The sequence below is a fragment of the Pseudorca crassidens genome, chromosome 2 (assembly GCF_039906515.1).
Source record: "Pseudorca crassidens isolate mPseCra1 chromosome 2, mPseCra1.hap1, whole genome shotgun sequence".
In the NCBI taxonomy this organism is placed as follows: Eukaryota; Metazoa; Chordata; class Mammalia; order Artiodactyla; family Delphinidae; genus Pseudorca; species Pseudorca crassidens.
The window spans coordinates 120,309,754-120,329,845 of NC_090297.1; the positions used below are offsets into that span (position 1 = coordinate 120,309,754).

The following is a 20,092-nucleotide window of genomic DNA, read 5'->3' on the forward strand; positions in this document are numbered from 1 at the left end:
AGATGCTTTTTCTTTGTTTCTGCCCAATGTGCCTTCTTCCATAGAATGGGTGATACATCCTAACACTTAAGCTTCCAGACTCTCCATCCTTCCCTCCAAAAGACGCTCTCCCATTATCCTTCAAGCAGCTAATGAGTATAAACTCATACTAGAAGCACTAGTGAGGCCCTCATTATTTTAAAAATCCTAGAATATAAACGGTAAGAAATAGTTCCTATCATTGCACTCAGATTTTTTTTTAATACATTTGGGTTTTGTTTTAGGGGGAATATTTATACTTGCTCAAAAGGCTTTTAAATACTAGTACACATATATATTCCAAATGCAGACAGGGTTGTATGCAAACTGGGAATACAGTCGTAAGAACACCACCTTATTAGGGAATTTCCCTTGCCTCATTTCAAAGGCGCTCCCCCCTCCTCCACCCTTTCCCATCTTCTCCCGACAACATCCCAAAAATGGCACCTATCCAAACTCAATACCTAAGGAAGAGACCCACGCTGAGAACTGACCTCAGGTCACTTTTCACATCAGTAAAAAAAGGGAGTTGGACTGGAGATTTCCGTGATCCCTCTGTGGCCTGCGGATTAGGGGGTCCAATCTAGTCTAATCCACTGCACCTCCTTGGGGAGCTGATTCACACGCGCGCACACGGTGAATCCGTGCGCTTCCCCCCACTCCCCCAGGGACAGCCGGCTTACTGAGTTAACACAAAACACCCTCACACCACCCAGAAGAAGAGTCAGGACTCTCCCTCCCTCAGCTGGGCAGTCTCCGGAGGCTGCTGACATCACAAAGGTGTCAACTGGCAACCTCATTGTCATGTGGCTCTCCCCTGGCTCCCCTTCACTTGCGAACGCAGGGAAAGAGTGAGACCTTTTAAAGCCGCCAAGCCGGCAGGCTTCCAGCAGCAGTCTGGGAGTGAGCAATCAGCAGAGCCACCAAGCCGGGCGGCAGGGCATTGGGCCTCGCGTTTCAACTTCTGTTCAGTTCTCCTGTAATGGAAAATCGCTTCGCCCAAAGCCAGTGTTACAGTTCTTTCCAGCGCCCCTCCCCCCGCCCCACCACGCCCCTCGGCAGCCTCCCGATCAGAGGGACAGCGCCCGCTGGCAAGTGGAAGGAGGGTAGTCGCCGCTTCTTACTATGTCCCGTGCTTCAGGCCCTGGGCCCGGGTGGTTACTCTTTTCCTTTGGAATGGGACTGGTATCGGGGTCAAGGTGTCCAAATAATTGTCAGTGTCAAGCCCAAGAAGTGATCTGCACAGGGGTCCAGTTAACTGAATACCCCTCTGACATACCCCTGAACACCCGGAGGCTGTACCTGAATGATAACAGCATCCGCTTTTTGCCAGCGATGAATCTAGGACTCCTCAGTGACCTTGTTTACTTGGACTGTCAGAAGAACCTGATTCAGGAGGTGATGGATTATACCTTCGTCGGGGTCTTCAAACTCATCTACCTCGATCTCAGCTTCAACAATTTAACCTTGATCTCCCCATACAGTTTCTCCATGCTCAGCAATCTGGTGCAGCTGAACATCTCCAGCAACCCTCATCTGTTATCACTCAACAAGTACACCTTTGCCAACACCAGCTCTTTGAGGTACCTGGACCTCAGAAATACCGGCTTGCAGACCTTGGACCCTGCTGCCTTCCATAACCTCATAACACTCCAGACCCTGTATCTGAGTGGAAACCCCTGGAAATGCAACTGCTCTTTCCTGGACTTCACCATCTACTTAATAATGTCCCCTGTGAACCATCCAGGTGAGGACTTGATTGGGTGCGGGGATGAGGATGTGATGGCATAGGAGGAATTGGTTCCAGAAAAAGTGAAGTCAAAAGATGGTCAGTGTGGGAGAGATATCTGGGTAAAGTTGATTGAAAGCGTTCTTATTGCTCTGCAGGATCCATCCCTGGGTTGACTGGAGAGGCAGTAAGGACCAGTAGAAAAAGTTCTAGAATAGCCATCCAAATAGCTGAGTTCTGCTCCCGCACTCAGCCCTTACTACTTGGCCGTCCTTGGGGAAGTCACAATTTCTCTGTGCCTCAGTTTCTTGATCCATAAAGTAGGGACAGTATTACCAAACATACAGAGTTGTCATGTCAACAGGAAATGATATGTGTGGAAACGGTAAAGTACTGTAACTGCAAAGTGACAAAGAAATACAGGGACACTGTATTCCATTGGTAAACTATTTTAATCTGTTTAAGTCAGTGACTGACTTTTTTCAGGATCTAAAAGTAAATTCAGTCATTCATAGCCAGCAGAAAATCCAGTGGTATGATATACAGAAGGGAAAGTTCAACAGAGACAGAGGAGGGGCACGTGAGCGACCTGGACATGAATGAGAGAGAGAGAAGAGAAGGCATTTGATATCTTCTTTGTCTTCAGATGCTAACCTCACAAGGAAGGAGAGCACGGCATGAATGGGTGGAGAATGGACCACCAGTGTCCACTGTGTCAAGCAGGGAGATTCCAATCTCACAGGCAGACTCTCAAGTCTTACCTGGTAGAGTTCCAAGCCAGTTGCTGCCACTCTATCCACTGTCCCCACCCCTCTGCCATGGTCCCTGGGGCACTCTGGTGCCTCATCCCTTCTTCTTTTCAGTGACTTTACTGTCCCATTCTTATCCTTCAATTCCCCCACTCCACCAATACCACTTTCACCCAGGGAAGTCAGAGCTTAGTAGAAGTGTGAAATAACCCCTCACAGAAAGCCTGGAGGCACTGATGTAATTAAACCCTATCAGAACCAAATCTTCTCTGCCTTCCCTGGGTGTGTGTTTTTGAAAATATTTTCATGCACCAGCTTCACAAAAGTCCTGCTGAAGTTTCCACCCTGAAGTCCTGCCCATGTGGCAATATTCTAGAAAGATTCCTGACCAAAATGACAGACTTTAAGGCGCACTGGGGGAGAAGGAGATGGGTGGTGAGAACAAGTAAAAATGTGCCCTCCTGGCTTTCCAACGCACGTGTCTTGAACTGTCTTCCAGGCAGGGGCTGGAATCTGATGAGGCAAGCAAGGCTTCCAGGATGCAGAATCGAAGGTGGCACCGAGACTGAGTGTCTCCTTAAATTTTGTGCCCGAGGCACCTGGCCCTGCTGCCAGGTACTTCAACTTGAGTTAGAATAAATCAAAAGGAACAAATTTTGTCAGACCATCTTAACAGTAGTAATCATAAAAGAACACAGGAGCAGTTTCTTGGGGGGCTTGCCTTGCCTTTCTAGTGATCATGCTTTCCACTTTTCTCAATGACTGGTGCTGTGCTGCTTTCTAGAAAGCTCTCTAAAAGAGGGTCAGTATTAATCATTCTCATGCATCAAATGTGATTCCCCAATGGGATTCTCCCTGTCAGTGTTCATGTAACTAGCCTGTGGACCGGCATCATCTTTTCTTGCCACCTCCCCACCGTTCATACACATTTTCCTTGAGCAGAAACCACCAATTTGCCAGGAGGACCCCCTACTTAGCTGAAAAGGGTAAGTAGCTTGGCTTCTTCCCCAGTGCCTAAGCCTATCACTTCAGTTCCCACCAAATCTCCTGTAATCAGAATTTTGCTTAAAAAGTTGTATCTTCTCAGAACTTTCAGGCTAACTACTTTGGACTCCTTGACTCAATTCAATCCAGGATTGAAAACCAGGTCTGTTTCACTGCATATTTTCAAAAACGTCAGAGGCGGGTGTCTATCTTGTCAAGCTCATAAGCTCCTTGTGAATGAAGAGTCTGGCTTTTGAGGTAGACAAATCTTTCATCCACTGGCCAGTGGGAGCCCCCCACCCTGACGCACACACACACACACGCACACACACACACACAACTGCTAATCTGCTCATCTCCCTCTGCTGTTTGGTGGCGTAGAGGAACCCTCCCAGTTCACTTCATACAGAAATATGGTCTCATTGCTCCAGTTCACTACTATTATCTCTTAAAAACAACAGTGAGCCCCAGCTCAGACATAGAATAATTTAGCTTTGTACGGAGCTTTGCAGCTGCTGAAGTTTTTTCACACATGCTGTTTCAGTTTCTCTACTTGAGTGTCACACCAACCCTTAAATTTTGTGCTCTAGGACTGGAAGAGGCTAGGATGGGTATTTTTAACCCCTATCCTATGGTTGAGAAGATAGACTGATTCACCCAAAACCACACAGCTACTAAAGGCAAGAAAATGGTTGGAACCTCCTGATTTCAAATTCAAGTCTTTTCCCATGTGGCAACTCTCTCTTAAATCCTCATATTACATAACTATGATTGAATAAGTCACTTTAGTTATAAATATAAGTCATGTTTTAAGCATATGCCCACAGCACCTAAATTTCAGCTTTACCTGTCTACACTTGGAACTCACAGTAGATCATTTTCATTGGATAATAAGTCCTAGTCATCATAAACTCATTATAATATGCCTGCACTTCCCTTGCAAACTGAGGTTTCACCCCAATCTACCCGAACTCTAAAAGAATGAACCTAACCTCAGTGTTTGCTCTCCTTTGCATGTTATTCAGTCTGGTTCTCCCTTCCCATACACACACACACACACACACACACACACACACACACACACAACCACAAACATACACATGAACACACATGCAAACACATACATACATGCACATATACAAACACAAAGTTGTATCTACACGAACATACCATACATACATATATACATAATTACATACACACCCACGTATTACATATGCATGACACACATACACATATAAATGCACAGATACACGTCAACACATGAACACACACACAGACACATACACAAAAAGCTGAAAACACTCACACAATAAAATTCATTAGATGCTTCTCTTGCCCTTTAGCCAGACCTCAACATAATGGAAGATGTTTATTTCATGTGACTCTCATATGATGATTCCTGCCTCTGTTAGGTGGAAATATCTTTGCTATTTACAAACACTCTAGTTGAACTCTCAACCTTTAGCCCACCTATTATACCACATTTTCTATCAAAACGGTACTCTCTGGCATGTTCTAGAATGAGGTCTACACATCTCTTCCCCATGTGCCCAAATTTCAGGATACAGGAAGAATTTCTATGAAATAAGCTAAATGACCTGGTTGTTTATAAAGGAGAATCCAACTTAAAGATGGGTTTCATTTTAGACCCAGGGAGATACTAAACCTCAGTATTGGGAGATTTTGCCTGCAGTGCAGTATTGAGGTCTGCATGACAGCAGAATTCCAGTATATAGACCCCTTGTAAAGCAAGGCAGTGAAGTAAGGGACTTCCATGCTACCACTCAGCTCAGGCATTCATCCATTTAAATATTTATTGAGTGCCTATTATGTGCCAAACAAGTGTTCATAGAGGTAGCTAGCCAAGAACCCTGGGGTTGTGCATTGAGATTCATCTGACTATGGGCCACCTGCACCTTATGTGTCCCACGGTCCAATTAGGCACAGCAGAACTAACCTCATGGACACAGCAAGACAAAAAAGGCAAGCATGTGCCTTTTGGGGTAGAACAAGTACTTCGGACAGCCTCAGCTTCAGGTGGTGAAGGACGGCCACCATACAGGCAGGAGAGCCCAGTATGAAGAGCTCAGGTTCTGGAGTGTAATGGTTGTGGATCATAACCCTAGCCCTGCCACTTTGTATCTGTAGGAGATAGATAATTTACTTAAGCTCTCCACACTTCAGTTTCCTCATCTTTCAGACAGGTCTAATAATAGAACCAACCTCTCTAGGGCTGGTGTAAGGATGAAATGAGAACATTTAAAAACTGTCATCAACATTAAGCCTGGCACACCATAAACATTCAATAAACAAATGGTTGCCAGATGTAGGAAAGACACAGGATACTAAGAGAGTAGCAAATATCATTCAGGTCGTCCCTGGGACAAGCAGTGGACTTCAGGAAGGCTCAGTCTTATTGGAGGACAGTGTACCCTGTGCAGGAGATATGACTGTACAGATGCATATGGGGATATAAATAGGAGATGGGAAGGTAGGCAGCAGGTCCAAGGATTCTAATCCCTGAGAAAATGGGACAGAGGGAATCCTGGATTTGAATATTGGATGAGTTATGAATACAGGAGTTCAGACCCTGGGAAATAAAACCAGAAGCTGAAATCAAGGCTTGGTCTCAGCCCAGGCCATGAGACTCAGGGCTGGGCCAGCAGCAGCAAGGTGGCTCTTCCTGAGTCACCTGAGTCTGGAACTGAAGTTCTATCTTAAACACAAACCCCACTTCCAGAAACAGGTGTGAACGTGCAGACATCTTTCAAGGGATGAGGGCAAGGAGGTCAGTTCAACTATGGGGCAGACATGGCCTTAGGAGAAGGAAGTCACCTACATGGTGTAATTTTGTGATCTGAAGAGTAATGAGCAGCATTTTTGCCCCAGTCTCTCCCCATCCACTGCCTACCATTGGGCTAAAATTAGCCATTAGAGATTCATCCTTCTCGGTCCCTAAAAGTGCCCCAACCTTGAAAAGGATTGTGAACAAATATGTAAGTTCCAGGGCAGAATAATACCGGTGCCCCTAAGCTTTTATCAACTTTCATATCAGAGGGAAGAGTGAGTTCTTGGGAAATGCAATTAGCTAAGATTAATTCTGCAGCAGTGGGGGAACCTTGAAGGAAGCCAAGATCCAGGAAAGAAATGGAGAGGTGTTAAAACAAAAGACATGAGGGCAATAATATGTCCTTCCCCTATGTCACACCTTGGCTAAGTTCACCCCCCACAGAGGGGCTATAGAGGAGGCTGAATGTTTTATTCACCTTATTTCATCACAAGGCTACAGCAGATAGGAACATCAAAACTTTCCCATATTGACAAGAGATTTGGCGCTATCATCAAAAGTCTTCCTCAAAGGAAACCCTCCAATGATATACTCACCAGATGCACTGAAAACTGCCCAGTCCTCAAAGAGTTCACGTATTCACTTTCCAAACACAAAAATCATAGCAGAAATGGAGGTGAGTTGAAATGTGCTGGTTGCCTGGATGCTCTGATCAATACAGAGTTAAAACAGGTCCACAGATTCCATTTCCTTTTTGGCTCAGGTCAGAAAATAGGAGAACTAATTCCTGGCTGGAACTGTAATTTTCCAGTCATTAATGCTGTTTGAAGGTGAGAGTAGAAATTGAGCTCTTCCCAGGAGAGGGCTCCCCAGCAGGACGGGGTTGAATGCCTCTGAAGATGCTCTCAAAAACTCATGTAGCTCTAAGCTCCTGGACAGAAAAAGCCTGGCTTCCTACATGCCCTCCACCCTCAAAGTCTGGTCCACCACTGCCCAACAAAAGCTTATGCAGCAGTAGAAATGGTCTAAACCTGTGCTGTCCAATACACTACCCACTAGCCACATGTGGCTGTTGAGCTCTTGAAATTAGGCTTGTAGAACTGAGGAACTGAATTTTTCATTTTACATCATTTCAATTCATTTAAATAGCCACATGTATGGCTAGTGGCCACCATATTGGTGGGCGAAGCCTTTAATATAGGAAGATATAGGAAGCTTAAACTGGAACTTTAGAATCTAGCCACGTCCCAGGTAAGTGGCTATAGAGCCCAGCCCAGCGTGGAGATCTTCTGACACCCAAGTTCAATGCTTTCTCCCATGCCATGGTATTTCCTTACTATCAGGCACATCACAGTCTATTCAACTCTGAAACATTTATTGTATGTTTATTACATGCCCAACATTGTATTTATGTTGCTGGGGTGCTTTATCACAGGGAAAGAAGTCATAATTCCTGTCCTTAATAAGGCAAATCTAGGGGGATACAAGAGAGAGAAAATGCAGTTGAAAGCCAGGAAGCCTGATCCCAGTCATGCCTGTGTGTGATTTGGGGTGAGTCATTTTTCCCTCTGAGTCTCATTTGTCTCTGAAATAAGGGAATGGGATTAGATACTCTATAAATCCCTTCTCGTTGGCAGCCTATGAACCTAAATAGAAAGATAAGATGCACTTAGATGAAGGAAAAGGAGAGCAGTGGTCAGCAGACAGGGTCCCAGATGAGCAAAGTGCACAACGAGTCCGTGTCGAGGTGCAGGTGTTCCTAGAGATGAGGGCAGTGGTCACACAATTAGGAAGTGCAACCTCTAACTCCTGCACTCTCCCGCTTCCTGTCTTAAGCAATGGCCTTGAACAATGTCTGGCCTTGAAAAATGCCTCCACCCGCCAGGCACTTAGTGCCCTGGACTTTCCTCCCAGACCTGATCTGCTCCACCAGTGGTTCTCAAACTGTAATGAGCGCAAGAGCCCAGGCTCCATGTCTAGAGGTGATGACTCAGTGAGATGTTGGGGCAGGTGCTCCTTAGGCCGCATTTTGAGAAACCCTAGGACAATGGTCTGGGTTCTAGCTCTATGGTGGCCGCTCCATCTGGTGAATAAATTGATTTACACTAAGATGTTAGTAGCTAATAATGTTTTGATATGTCTCCCTCAAGGAGCATTTGCAATGTGACAGGGAACAACCAGAAACAGTGAGAATTCAGAAAATCACAGGCTACTAAAACGTAGATGTGGAGGTAGTCTCAGGACAGAGGTTCCGTCTGTGTCAACACTTAAATTATAGTCCTTAGGCAGTCCTGCTTCGTCCGATGGTGGGGCCCACAAGTCAAAAAGAGGAGTCTGCACAGGAGTGCTGCCAATGCAGGGGGACAAAGCCACTCAGGGACATCTGCAGGGAGCAGGTGGGTTGGGTCATGTGCTGTTTCCAGTCCAAGTCATTTTGAGGGCATTTTGAACAGGAACATCTCAGTCTCATTCTGAGGCTATTTCATCCTGTATTCAAAGCTGCTCTCATAGGATAATGGCCCCATTTGAATCCACCAAGTACAAAATCATCTACAGCTGCGCCAAAACTTAGATTTCCAGAATGAATTCAGGTCCTCACACCCTTCCACTATTAATGCTAGCCCATTTCCTCCACCAGGGAAATTGCAATAAAGACCAGACACCAAAAGAGGGAACAGCTGGGCAGCAGTCATTGCTGAGGCTGTCAACTGCTCCGCTAGCACATCTCTCCCACCTTATCATGGACACCCTGGCCTTGTGGCTCCCTCCTGTTGAGAGCCAGAGGAGCAGCCTCATGAGGACAACAAGGGGGCTGAGAGGGGTGCGACTGGGTCAGTGATCCCTAAATCATCCAGAAAATTCGAGAAGGAATGGGGATGGCAAGCATGTGCGGTTTGGGAAGGACCTCTAACTCAGCCCTGTTGGAATCCCTGAGGGTGGGTGATCTAAATTTCCCTCGAGCTCAGAAATGCCAGACCTCTATGCATGGCCCCTCTGATTGCCCAGCACCACTCAGGCCCCTGGAAGGAGGCAGTGCAAGGCCAGCCAAAGCAGCCAACCTCAGTTTCTTCATCTCTAGAGATGAAGAATTCCCCAAACTATAAGGAATCCAGCAAAGCATGGATGCAGCTAGAAAGAGAAACAGGGGTCTGGCCATCTAGGGCCTTTGTTTATGGTCTTTCTAGGGAACATGCAATGTATCCTGAGAAGTTTTGGCAGGCAGGCAAGATGGATACAGGGCCAGGAGGCTAGTATGGGCATTCAGACAAGAGAGGATGGCAACAGTGTGGATGAAGAGGTACAGACAGGTCAGAAGGAACTGTTTAGAAGGTAGAAGCAACAGGACTTGGGACTGAACTAGACCCTCCCAGAGTTCCCTGTACTCCCTTTGTGACTCTTAGCACAATTAACAGATTTGTATTAATTTAACATTTGTCTTCCCTGATAGACAGGAAGGTCTGTAAGAGCAAAGAGCAGGTCTGAATCTTCAGAAAGATTCAGACACAGAGAAAATGCTCAAGAAATATTTGAGTGAATAAAAAATCCATGAGACATGGAAAATAAAGGAAAAGAAAAAAATCAAGTATTGGCTTGGACAGCTATGGGGGCTCCACTGTGAGGAGGGGTAGTGAGGGGATTAGGAGAGAAGCCAAGTCCCATCATGAACGTGTTGAGTGGGAGGTCTTTGTGAGCCAGGAGGCATTTGGATATTCTGACCTGAAATTCATAATAGAGAATAAAATATATGTTTGGAAATCATCAGCTCACTGGTGATCATCAAAACCAAACAAAGGATGAGATCAGCCAGGGAAAGAGTTTAGAATGAGAGGGTAACAGGGCAAGGACAGAAGCTTTGGGGGAATGCCAACATATTGAAGCATCAAGTAAGAAGAGCAGAGAACTTAATAAAGTGAAGGGACCAGCAATGGAAATATGGTGCAGGGTGGTGTGGTCTTTCTAGACAGAGGGAAGAACAAGTGCAAAGGCCCTGGGGTGCAATGAGCTCGATGTAGCAGAAGGTGGGTATGGCTGAAGTGGAGTGAAGCCAAGGTAAGAAATGAGGTAAAAAATCAGAGGCCAGATCTTATAGGACCAACAGGCCATGGAGAGGCTTTTGACTTTATTCTAAATGTGACAGGAAGTCACGAAAGGGTTTTGAGCGAGAAGTGACACGATCTATGGTTTACAGCTGGTTCCCACTGCTAGATGGAGAGAGACTGTGGAAAGTGGGGACACAAGTTAAGAGGCTGTCACAGTTCAGGCAAAGGGAAGACTGTGGCTTGGCCCAGGGTAATGGTCCAGAAGATAAGAAGAGGTAAGAATTGGGATATATTTTGAAGGTAGGACTAACAGGATTGTCTCATGGCTTAAATTATGGGATGTGAGAGAGGAAACAGGAAGGGCTCCCAAGTGTCTGCCTGGGTGACTGGTGAACGGTGCTGTCTTCCACCACTGAACTTTTCTAAATTGCCTATTATCCATGAGGATAATAACTGTCCACTATCTGGATTTTTCTGAGAAGATGAGTTATTATTCAGCAGGTCCAGCTCTAGGCCAAACTGAGAGCAAACTAGGGTTTTCCATTAGCTTCCAGGAACTGCTTGGTACCATCCCCCAGGCCTGTCATGTAGCTGGCTCCCCTCCTCCATCAAGAAAGGCAGTAGCAGGGGTTCCCCAGGGAAGGGATTAAGTCATTGGCTTCTTTTTCAGAGGACTTTACACTTTAAGCCTTCTTTTATCAGTGGAATGAATGGTTCTATCTCCTGCTGACAGAATTTTGGGCACTGACAAGCACATGAGAAGTATTATGAGGAAAAGGGGTCTTTCTACCTCTAAATCTTGCCCATATACAACCACTTATACAAAAAAACCAGTCCTGTAGCCTAAAGCACCCTTAAAGCACAGGAATAATCAGATTGAACTTGCTGGATTTCAAGGTTGTTCCTGTAATGTTCCAAGAGTCTATGAATCAGGTTTAACCTTTACCAAAATATGAACTCTTTATCCAAGGGAAAAAACTGTATCAGATAAGAACTGTACTGCCCAAGCCCAAATGGTCCAAAGCCAAGGATGCTTCAGACCGAGAGTCAGCACACTTTCCATGAAAGGGCAAATAATAAATATTTTAAGCTTTGTGGGTCTTTGTTGCCACTATTCACTCTGTCATTTGTAACATGAAAGCAGCCATAGAATATACATGAATGAATGGGCATGGCTGTGTTCCAATAAAACTTTATTTACAAAAACAGGCTGCAGGATGGATTTGGCCCACAGGTTGTAATTTGCTGAAGCCTGGCTCATGCCATCAAGGGAAGACAGCTGAGTGATGAGGAAAAGAAGCTCTAGGGTGGCAAAGGTAGGAGCCAATGGAGGACTAGAAATGCTCAGAGGACCACGCATGAGGGTCTAAGAAGGGAGCCTTGCTGGCCAGTTGGCTTTGGTGGTGCTGGGCTGCTATACGGTCCAGTCTAGGTTTCCCTCTGGGGAGTCTTCTCCTCTGGGCCACCCATAGTACAGCAGAATATGATAGTGACCCCTCAAATTCTATCAGAAACCAGTCCTAAACAGCAAGGCCAAAAATATGAGTTTAAGAACTGCTGTATGAGATTAAACCGATAATCCAGCCATTCTCTATGCATTCAATAGACATTTATCAAACCTCTGTTGTGTACCAGGCACTAGGGATACAAAGGTGAACAGATAGGGTCTCTGCTCTCAAACAGTAATTGGGGAATAATAATAACTACCTTTTGCCATCATGCTGGCAGCCCTTGCATCCTCAGCCCCTTCCCCATCTGCACTTACCCTCATTTCCTTCTCTGCAGTCTCAGAGGACACTTCAAGGCTTACCCCTCCATTTGAACAGAACAGTCATCTGTTCCTGCCTCCTCCAGGACTTCACACCCCTTAGCTCACTGAATCCTTCCCCAGACTCTCATGAGGTAAGCAGGGATTGGTATTAGCCTAGTGTAGAGTAGTCTAAGATGGCAAGAGGTTAGTTAGCTGACCCACCTATAGTCTTCTATCTCCCCAGGTTCCCTTTCCTCCAGCCGAGCATTATGTCAATGACATTGACCCCAAGGGGCATTAATAACAAACAATATTTAATTCACTCAACAAACATACTTTGAGCTCTAGTATGTGTTAAGCACTATTCTAGATGTTGAGGACACAACAGTGAAAACAAATCCATGTCTTCATGGAGTTCATAATCTAGGGGGCAGAGGCAGACAAATGAATAGGTAGTTGACAAATACATAATTTAGCTGGAGAAAAGAATACGGAACATCTAATGATGTTCAGGCAAGCTAGGGCCTAAGGGGGAGAAATAAGGGAATTAGGCCTTTCTCTAGGTTCCAGGTGGAAGTTTCATGACAAAGTGCTTAAGCTGATGGAAACTGGTATTTGCTCTCCAAGTTGCAGTGTAATTGAGAGAGAAGTCTCCAGATTCTATCCTCTCACTTTACGTGGCCACCACATGGAGGCTGGCCTCCTCCACTCAGCCCAGACAGGTCCTAAGCAAGACTGCCCAGGGAGCTCAGAGCAGCCTGCTCCTCTGGAGAGCTCAGCAGACCCCAGAACTGTGGTCGCTTCTGCAGACCAAGAAAAGGAGCAATTCCTCTTAAAACCACCAGGTTCAAGCTGGCTTTCTGAAGGAAGGCTTTCTGGGTTCCTGCATTAACAGGTGTGGTTCTGGGCCCCAGAAACTCTTGCTGCTCCATGCATTCGATTTTGGCAGACAGGTTTTCCACCTGTGAGCAACGTGCCACATGTGGAACTAAATAAGAGGGTAGTTTATGTTTCCTTAGGAACTATTTGCAGGAAGAATTTAAACATTAATGATACCTGTAATTGTACCTGGGCGCTTTAACTGGGGCAAATGTCCTGCACCCATGAAGTAGAGCTGAGGAAGTGATAAGATGGGGCTTAGTCACATGTTTGTAATGTGAATGAAAGCCCTGGGATTGTGCAGCGCACAGAACACACAGCCTTTTCTCAGAGGCAAGGAGATCAAGAAAGGCAGAGACAGAATAATTGATGAACAATTTATTCATTCTGTAGCCTGGGAATAGTTAAAACTACTTAGTGGGGTGCTCAGGAGTAGAATTTAATTTTGTGAAGCACCTTATATGGTGTCTAGCACATATCAGACACTCCAGGATGAGTAGATAGGTCTATAAACTCTAAAGTCATCATACTAGACTAGGAAAAGAATGCATGACTAACAAGCTAAAGAAGAGGAAACGAAATAATAAAATAGAAGGAACATAGTCAAGGGGTAGGGTCATTTAAAAAGTAGGACAAATGGAAAACAAATAGTTAATCCAAATATATCAGTCTAACATTAAACATTAATGGGCTGATTAAAATACAAAGTTTGCTAGATTGATGAAAAACAAAACCAAACTACATCCTGCTTACTAAATATGCCTTAAGTATAGAAACATAGAAAGATCAAAAGTAAAAGGATGGGAAAAGCTACACAATGCAAACACTAACCAAAAGAAATTTGGTACAGCCATACTTATGTCATCAAACAGAGTACACTTTAAGGTACGAAGCATTACTACAGATAATAAGTGATATTGATCAATGAGAAAAGGATAAATCTACCAAGAAGAGGTAACTTTATATGCATCTAATAGCATAGCTTCAAAATAGGTAAAGCAAAACTTGACAGAATTATACAGAGAAGTAGACAACTGCATAATCATAACTGGTGGTTTTAACATACTTCCCCTGTAACTAATAGACAACTAACAATCTAATAGTAATGGAGACAATAGTTTTGAAAAGTCAATAAAGTCAATAAAAAGTCAAAGAATATAAAAAGTCGATAAAGATATAAATAAAATAAATAAAGATACAGAAGATCTGTATAAAACCACACCCTAATCAACATACAATGTACTCAACAAAGACAGAATACATTTTTTTCAGTGCACATGCAAAAACTACTAAAATCGACTTTATGTCCAGCCATAAAGCAAATTCTCGATAACTCTCAAAGGGTTGAAATCATAAAGAGTATGTCTCTGACCACAGTAGAACTGAACTAGAACTCAATAATAAAAACATTACTAGAAAATCCCCAAATACTTAAAAATTAAGTAATTCATTCAGTGAATGATAGCTCTTATTATCAGAGCAGTAATGATCAAACAAGGATTGTGTCATCAAGAGCTAAAAATGTCTCTAGTAGGAGAGAAAAGATGTACCCCTTTTCTAGCAAATAACCACCAAGCAACACAGGATGTGATAGGTGCAGTAAGAATGATACTAGGAAATGCTATAGATGAGTTCGAAGTGGGAACAATCACATGACTGCCCTCTGACGCGGTTTGGGATGGGTTACTGGGGGTAGATGCAGGTACACTAGACCTTGAGGGATAGGAAGGACTTGATCACGTAAAAGTTAGAGGAAGAGATATTTGATGCAAAAAGAGGAGTGTAACAAAGCTAGCTACAGATAAGGGGGATATGTAATCAAGGAATAAAGGCAGTTTAATATGAAAAGGGTGGGGTACTGGGAGAACTCAGAATTAAGGTGGGGAAGGTAGGAGGGGGCAGATCCTGAGGGCTCTGAACACCAGGCCAGTTGATCTGGATGTTATTCTGAGCCCCACAGGGGAGTCAGAGGAGGGTTTTGATCCAGAGTGTGGCTGGCAAGAGCCTAGCTTGCAGAAGGGGAAATCTGGCAGGAGTGTGTGAAATGGTCCAGAGCTGGGAAACTGGGAATGGGTGGAGACAGACCTGCTAAGAGTTGAGAGCTCACACCTTGGCGGTGACAGGCAATGAGGGGGGGAGAGTGAATGCAGCAGTAGAAAAACCCTCCCCACAGATCCACCCACATCCCTCACTTAAAAGCAGCCTAACGATGCATTAAAATCACTGCCTAATTGCTCCTTTCAAGGTAATGCTCCAAAATGGAGAAATATGCGTTTAATGTTTAGTCTCATCTCTGCCACCCAAGCGCCAATTTAAAAGCCTAATCTTTTTAAAAATAGAATGAGGTAAACTGCCGTAGGCACACTCCAGACCCTCAGAATCCCACGTTCTCCTTTCTCAAATACATCTTTCTTTGTATATTCCCACGTGGTGTCTCTGGCAGCTTGGGCAGGTGACTTAAGCCCTCTCTTGCTAGAATTCCTGAAGATGGCAGGGGCCTGCCTTACTCCTCACTAGCCCCACTCTTGGGCCTCCTGGGCAAAGCCCCAGAGGTCCTGGAAGCAGGCTGACTAGAGACAGGTCTTGAGGTGTAATTGTGTTCCTGTCCCTTTACAGCACGCTGAGATGGAGGCCCAAGGCCCCTTTCCCTCTCCCACGGGCCAGGGTTGCCCTGAGGGCCACTGTCTCACACTCATTCTAGAGAGGGGCTTCTTCCTCTCCTTTCCTCTGTAATCTTTGTAACCAGTGGATGTAACAGCCCCCATGCTGGCTTCCTCCTCGTATGTCTACAGCCTCCTCCATCAGGGAGTCCTCACAGCACCACAGACTTCAGGCCATCTTCCTGAAAGTAACAAATGACTTCACTATAGGTGCACTGACCCAGAACCAGGGTGCAGGGAATAGTGTCCAGCTTGGAGAGGACTTAGCACTCAGCCTGGACAGCTGTCTCCAGCCACCCAAAGCCAGCTGCCTCCTACCCAGTCAGCTCACTTCTGTATTCCTCTCCCTAATTCTCCTGCTTCTAGCTCCAGTCCAGACCTGATTTCCCTCACGTCCTTGGTCACCAAGGATATCAGTGTCTTCACATAGTCTGGAGTTTCTACCCTGATCTAGGTGAAGCTTCCCCCCACACTTGCCTCTCTCTGTATCTCCCACTTCTGCCAAAAAAGCTCAGATAGCTCAGTCTGGGTTTTCTCTGTCTCCTGTCCCCTGACTGGAACCTGCAGGTTATCCAAAACCTTCAAGTTAGGAAACCTTCCTGCGTCTCAGTTTCCTTATGTGTAAAACAAGGATGATAGTGTGTGTCAACGTTGCTGTAAGAATTAAACGAGATAGCATTTGTATATCACTTAGCATGTAGACAGAACTTAGTAAATATCAGCTGCTATTATGATTTGGATCATAGTTTTCTCAAACCCTGGTCTCAACCCTGAATGGGAGCTCATTTATCTAATGCTTATTTATATTCACCTGGACACCGCTCACAGGCACCTCAGCATCAACACGGCGGAGTATATGGAGCTAGAAAAACGCAGGGCTGATGACAGGGCTGAGTCATCTGTGCATCTATTGTGCAGAGTGTATTGTGTGCACTATTGTGTACAAAGCTTGCCTTCTCACCTGCGGCAGTTAAATCCTCCTAACTACCCTGAGAATAGGTATCATTCTTTGTAAGATGAGGCAATGGTATTCAGAGACAGAGTCAGACATCCTGCTGAAGTTTACCAAATTAGTAAGTAACAGTGTGTTTGAACCTTAGTCTGTCTGTCTCCAGAGCCCACTTTGCCTTCTGTTATATACTGAAGTCCGCAGTGCTTGGTGTGGAAAGGTGCTGAGAGAAGGAGCCAGGCAGCTGAGTCAGTGGCTAAAAAGGACTGAAGGCTCATGTAGATCATATGATCATCTAGTGATACCAACATCACCACTGAGAAACAGAACTGCTTCCGGTATTGGCTGTCTCTTTTCCCTGAGCTCCCCCTTTGTTTCTCCAGGTTGGGGGCAGGTGGAGCTGAGGGTGAGGCATAGAGAGCACACAGTAGGCATTTCCAGAGAATTTTGTCCCTCCTAAGTGGCGTGCGATGACATTGGGTGGCCTTAGTGATCCCTGGCTGGGCTCAGGAACAGGACAAGGGGAAAGGGCAAAGCAGAGGGGGAAGGAGGGGGTCAATAAGAGGAAGGGGAGACAGAGATGACGAGCACTGGTGGAGTTCTGTGGAGTGTCAACACTCCACGGCAATCTTGCTTAAGTTTCCAACCTCCCAGCTCCTGCTGTGGTCTCTCGTTCCTTGAGGAGCTTTAGAAAGCAAAGCCCATTTTCAGGAGGTGAATCTGAACACAGCTAAGCCTCGGGCAAAAAGCAGTCCAGGAGCAGTCTCAAACCTTAATGTGCCCCAGAGATCACCTGGGGATCTTGTTAAGATTCAGATTCTGATTCAGGAGGCCTTGGGGCGGTGCCTGAGATTCTGCATTTCTAACGGGGTCCCTGTGATGCCGATATCGCTGGCCCGCAGACCACACTTTGAGTAGCGAGAGTCCAGACAGCCTCTCCAAGTCCCTGCTGGCCTCAGCACCCTGGGAGTTCTGCTGTTTCAGCACTCTGCCTGCTGTGTGTTTCCTCTTAGATGAACAAAATGCCACGTGCCTGGAGCCCACAGAGCTGGCAGGGTGGCCCATCACGAAGGTGGGGAACCCGCTCCGGTACATGTGCATCACGCACCTGGACCACCAAGACTACATCTTCCTGCTGCTCATCGGCTTCTGCATCTTCTCCGCGGGCACCGTGGCTGCCTGGCTGACGGGCGTGTGTGCCGTGCTCTACCAGAATGCCCGCCGCAGATCGAGCGAGGATGAGGCAGAGGACGAGCTCGGGCAGAGGGTAGAAGCCAGCAGGAGGATTTTTCAAAGCAGGGTGGAGTCTGGCCAGGACGGGTTTCCTCAGCTGATTTAGTTACCAGGCGCTGCTCTCTGATGGACCTTTCCCCGGCTCCCTGCTTTCTGTCTTGCCCTCCCCTTCCCACTCCTCAAAGCTGTCTTAGAGGTTGAAGCCTACTAGTAAAATAAATAAAACATTTGGTGGCCATTTCACAGGTTGGTCCTTTCCTGTTCAACCAACCCAGGGATAATTCCTTGATCTCAGAAGGATGGCATAGAACAAAGTCTAGAGAAGCTGTTGGAGGCACCTAAATGCTGAGGAAGGCCACCCCGAAAGCGGGCCAACTTGTGTTTGATGAGCACCTACTATGCTATGCCCCTAAACTAAGTGCTGGAGGGAGGGATGTGACAAATACAAGATTTGAGATCCGTCCTCAAAGAGCAACAATTTAGGGCAGGGTTGTGGGGGGAGGGCAGTCAAGATTAAAATGATTCAAATGGAGAAAAATACAAGGCAAAATGACAAGGACTAACATGAATGGAATATGTCTATGGGCTATCTTCACACTTCACCTCCTAATTATCACAACAATCCTACTTTACAGTGACACTGTTTTACTCAAATGGTAAGCAGTACAGCCTCCCAAAGTCCACATTCTTTCCTTTGAACAAAGCTGCCTTTCAAAGGAATGTTTAGCAACATAACCAAAGGTTCGTCGTGTCAGCCTTGGACAAAACGAAGGAGAGAGGCACACAGAGCCAGCCACCACTTACGGAGGCCTTACCAAATGCCCAGCATCCTACCACGCTTCAGAAACATTTTCTCATGGGGTTAATCCTCACAACAACCAGGTCAGGAGGTCATTGTTTCCTCATTTTTCTGATGCTCAGAGAGACCACAGCTCAAGATCACACAGATGATAAGATGCAGAACAATTGCTGAACCTCAGGCTGCCTGACCCCAAAGCCCATGCTCTATGCACTGTGACCTCCTGTCTCTGATAAAGCAACAGAATAGCTAAGTGTGTACCCATATGGTCCTGCTCTCAGGACTGCTTAGGAGAAGGGAAAGAGAGCAGAAGGCAGGGGTGGCTCAACCCAAAGACCCATTCCAGGTTTTCCCTTTCTCTCTACCCAGATCAAATCATGCTCACGTTCAAAACTAGATCAAAGGCCCGCCCATGGAGCTAGCTGTCCCTAAACCCCCAACCAGACCTACCTTTACCTCTGCACTTCCGCTGTGAATTGCACGTTATTCCCCCAAATTTGTCTGGTGTGATGGTTAAGAGCATGGGCTCACAAATAGATTCCTACCCCTAGTTTTGTCCTTACACCTGGTTTTGTCCTTACACCTGTGTGAACTTGGGCTTCCTACTTGTCATGACCTTGAGGACAGAGACTGCCTGTTATTCTCCATGGACACAGCACATGCCTTACACAAAGTAGGGGCTCAATAAATGTTTATTATCGCATTCTATTTAAATCCCAGCTCACCAATCATTCTTATTCTGTTATCCCAATTGTGAGGGGTGACCATGGACAAGTTATTTAACTTCTCTGTGCCTCAGTTTCTTCATCTGTAAATGGCACTCATTATAGTGCTTACATCACAGAGGGATATTGTGAAACTAAAATGAATACCAATTATAATAATATATCCTGGAATAATTTTAGACTTACAGAAAAGTTACAAAGAGAGAACAGAGAATTCCCATATAGCCTTCACCCAGTTTCCCCCGAAGTTAGCTCATATTACAGTTATCTCACAGTACATCTGTCACAACTAAAAAAGTAACATTGGAATATTACTATTAACTAAACTTCAGACTTTATTTGGATTTCATCAGTTATTCCCCAATGTCCTTTTTCTGTTCCAGGATCCAATCGAGGTTACCACATTTGCATTTAGGATATTCTTAAAAATAACAATATATCTAACATTTATTGGGTATTTCTGTATGTCAAGCATTGTTCTGAGTGTTTCTATATATATTGACTCATTTAACTGTCAAAATACCCTGCGAGGTGGATATTAGCATTATTATTATCCCCATTAGATAAGGAAATTAGGGCTTAAGTAACTAGCTCAACATTACACAATAAGACCAGAAGTTAAACCAGCTCTGTCTGACTGTTTCCCCCAAAGCACTAGTCAATAGTAGCTTTCAAGAATTTAAACTACCAAGATAGTCTTGGCAAAAGAAATCTGAATTGCAGCTTTGCACAATAGTTTCTCTCCTAAGAGGCCCTGGCTCTTTCCACACACAAACAAAAACAAAA

General features: G+C 45.3%; 1 protein-coding gene across 1 annotated transcript; it reads left to right on the plus strand.

The window, feature by feature from the left end:
• Positions 1-1,101: 1,101 nt before the first annotated feature.
• Positions 1,102-18,007, plus strand: LRRC52 (leucine rich repeat containing 52). The gene is made up of 2 exons (XM_067714199.1): positions 1,102-1,765; positions 17,563-18,007. The coding sequence occupies exons 1-2, from the start codon at positions 1,144-1,146 to the stop codon at positions 17,886-17,888; spliced, it is 948 nt and encodes a 315-aa protein (XP_067570300.1). The 5' UTR covers positions 1,102-1,143; the 3' UTR covers positions 17,889-18,007.
• Positions 18,008-20,092: the final 2,085 nt, after the last annotated feature.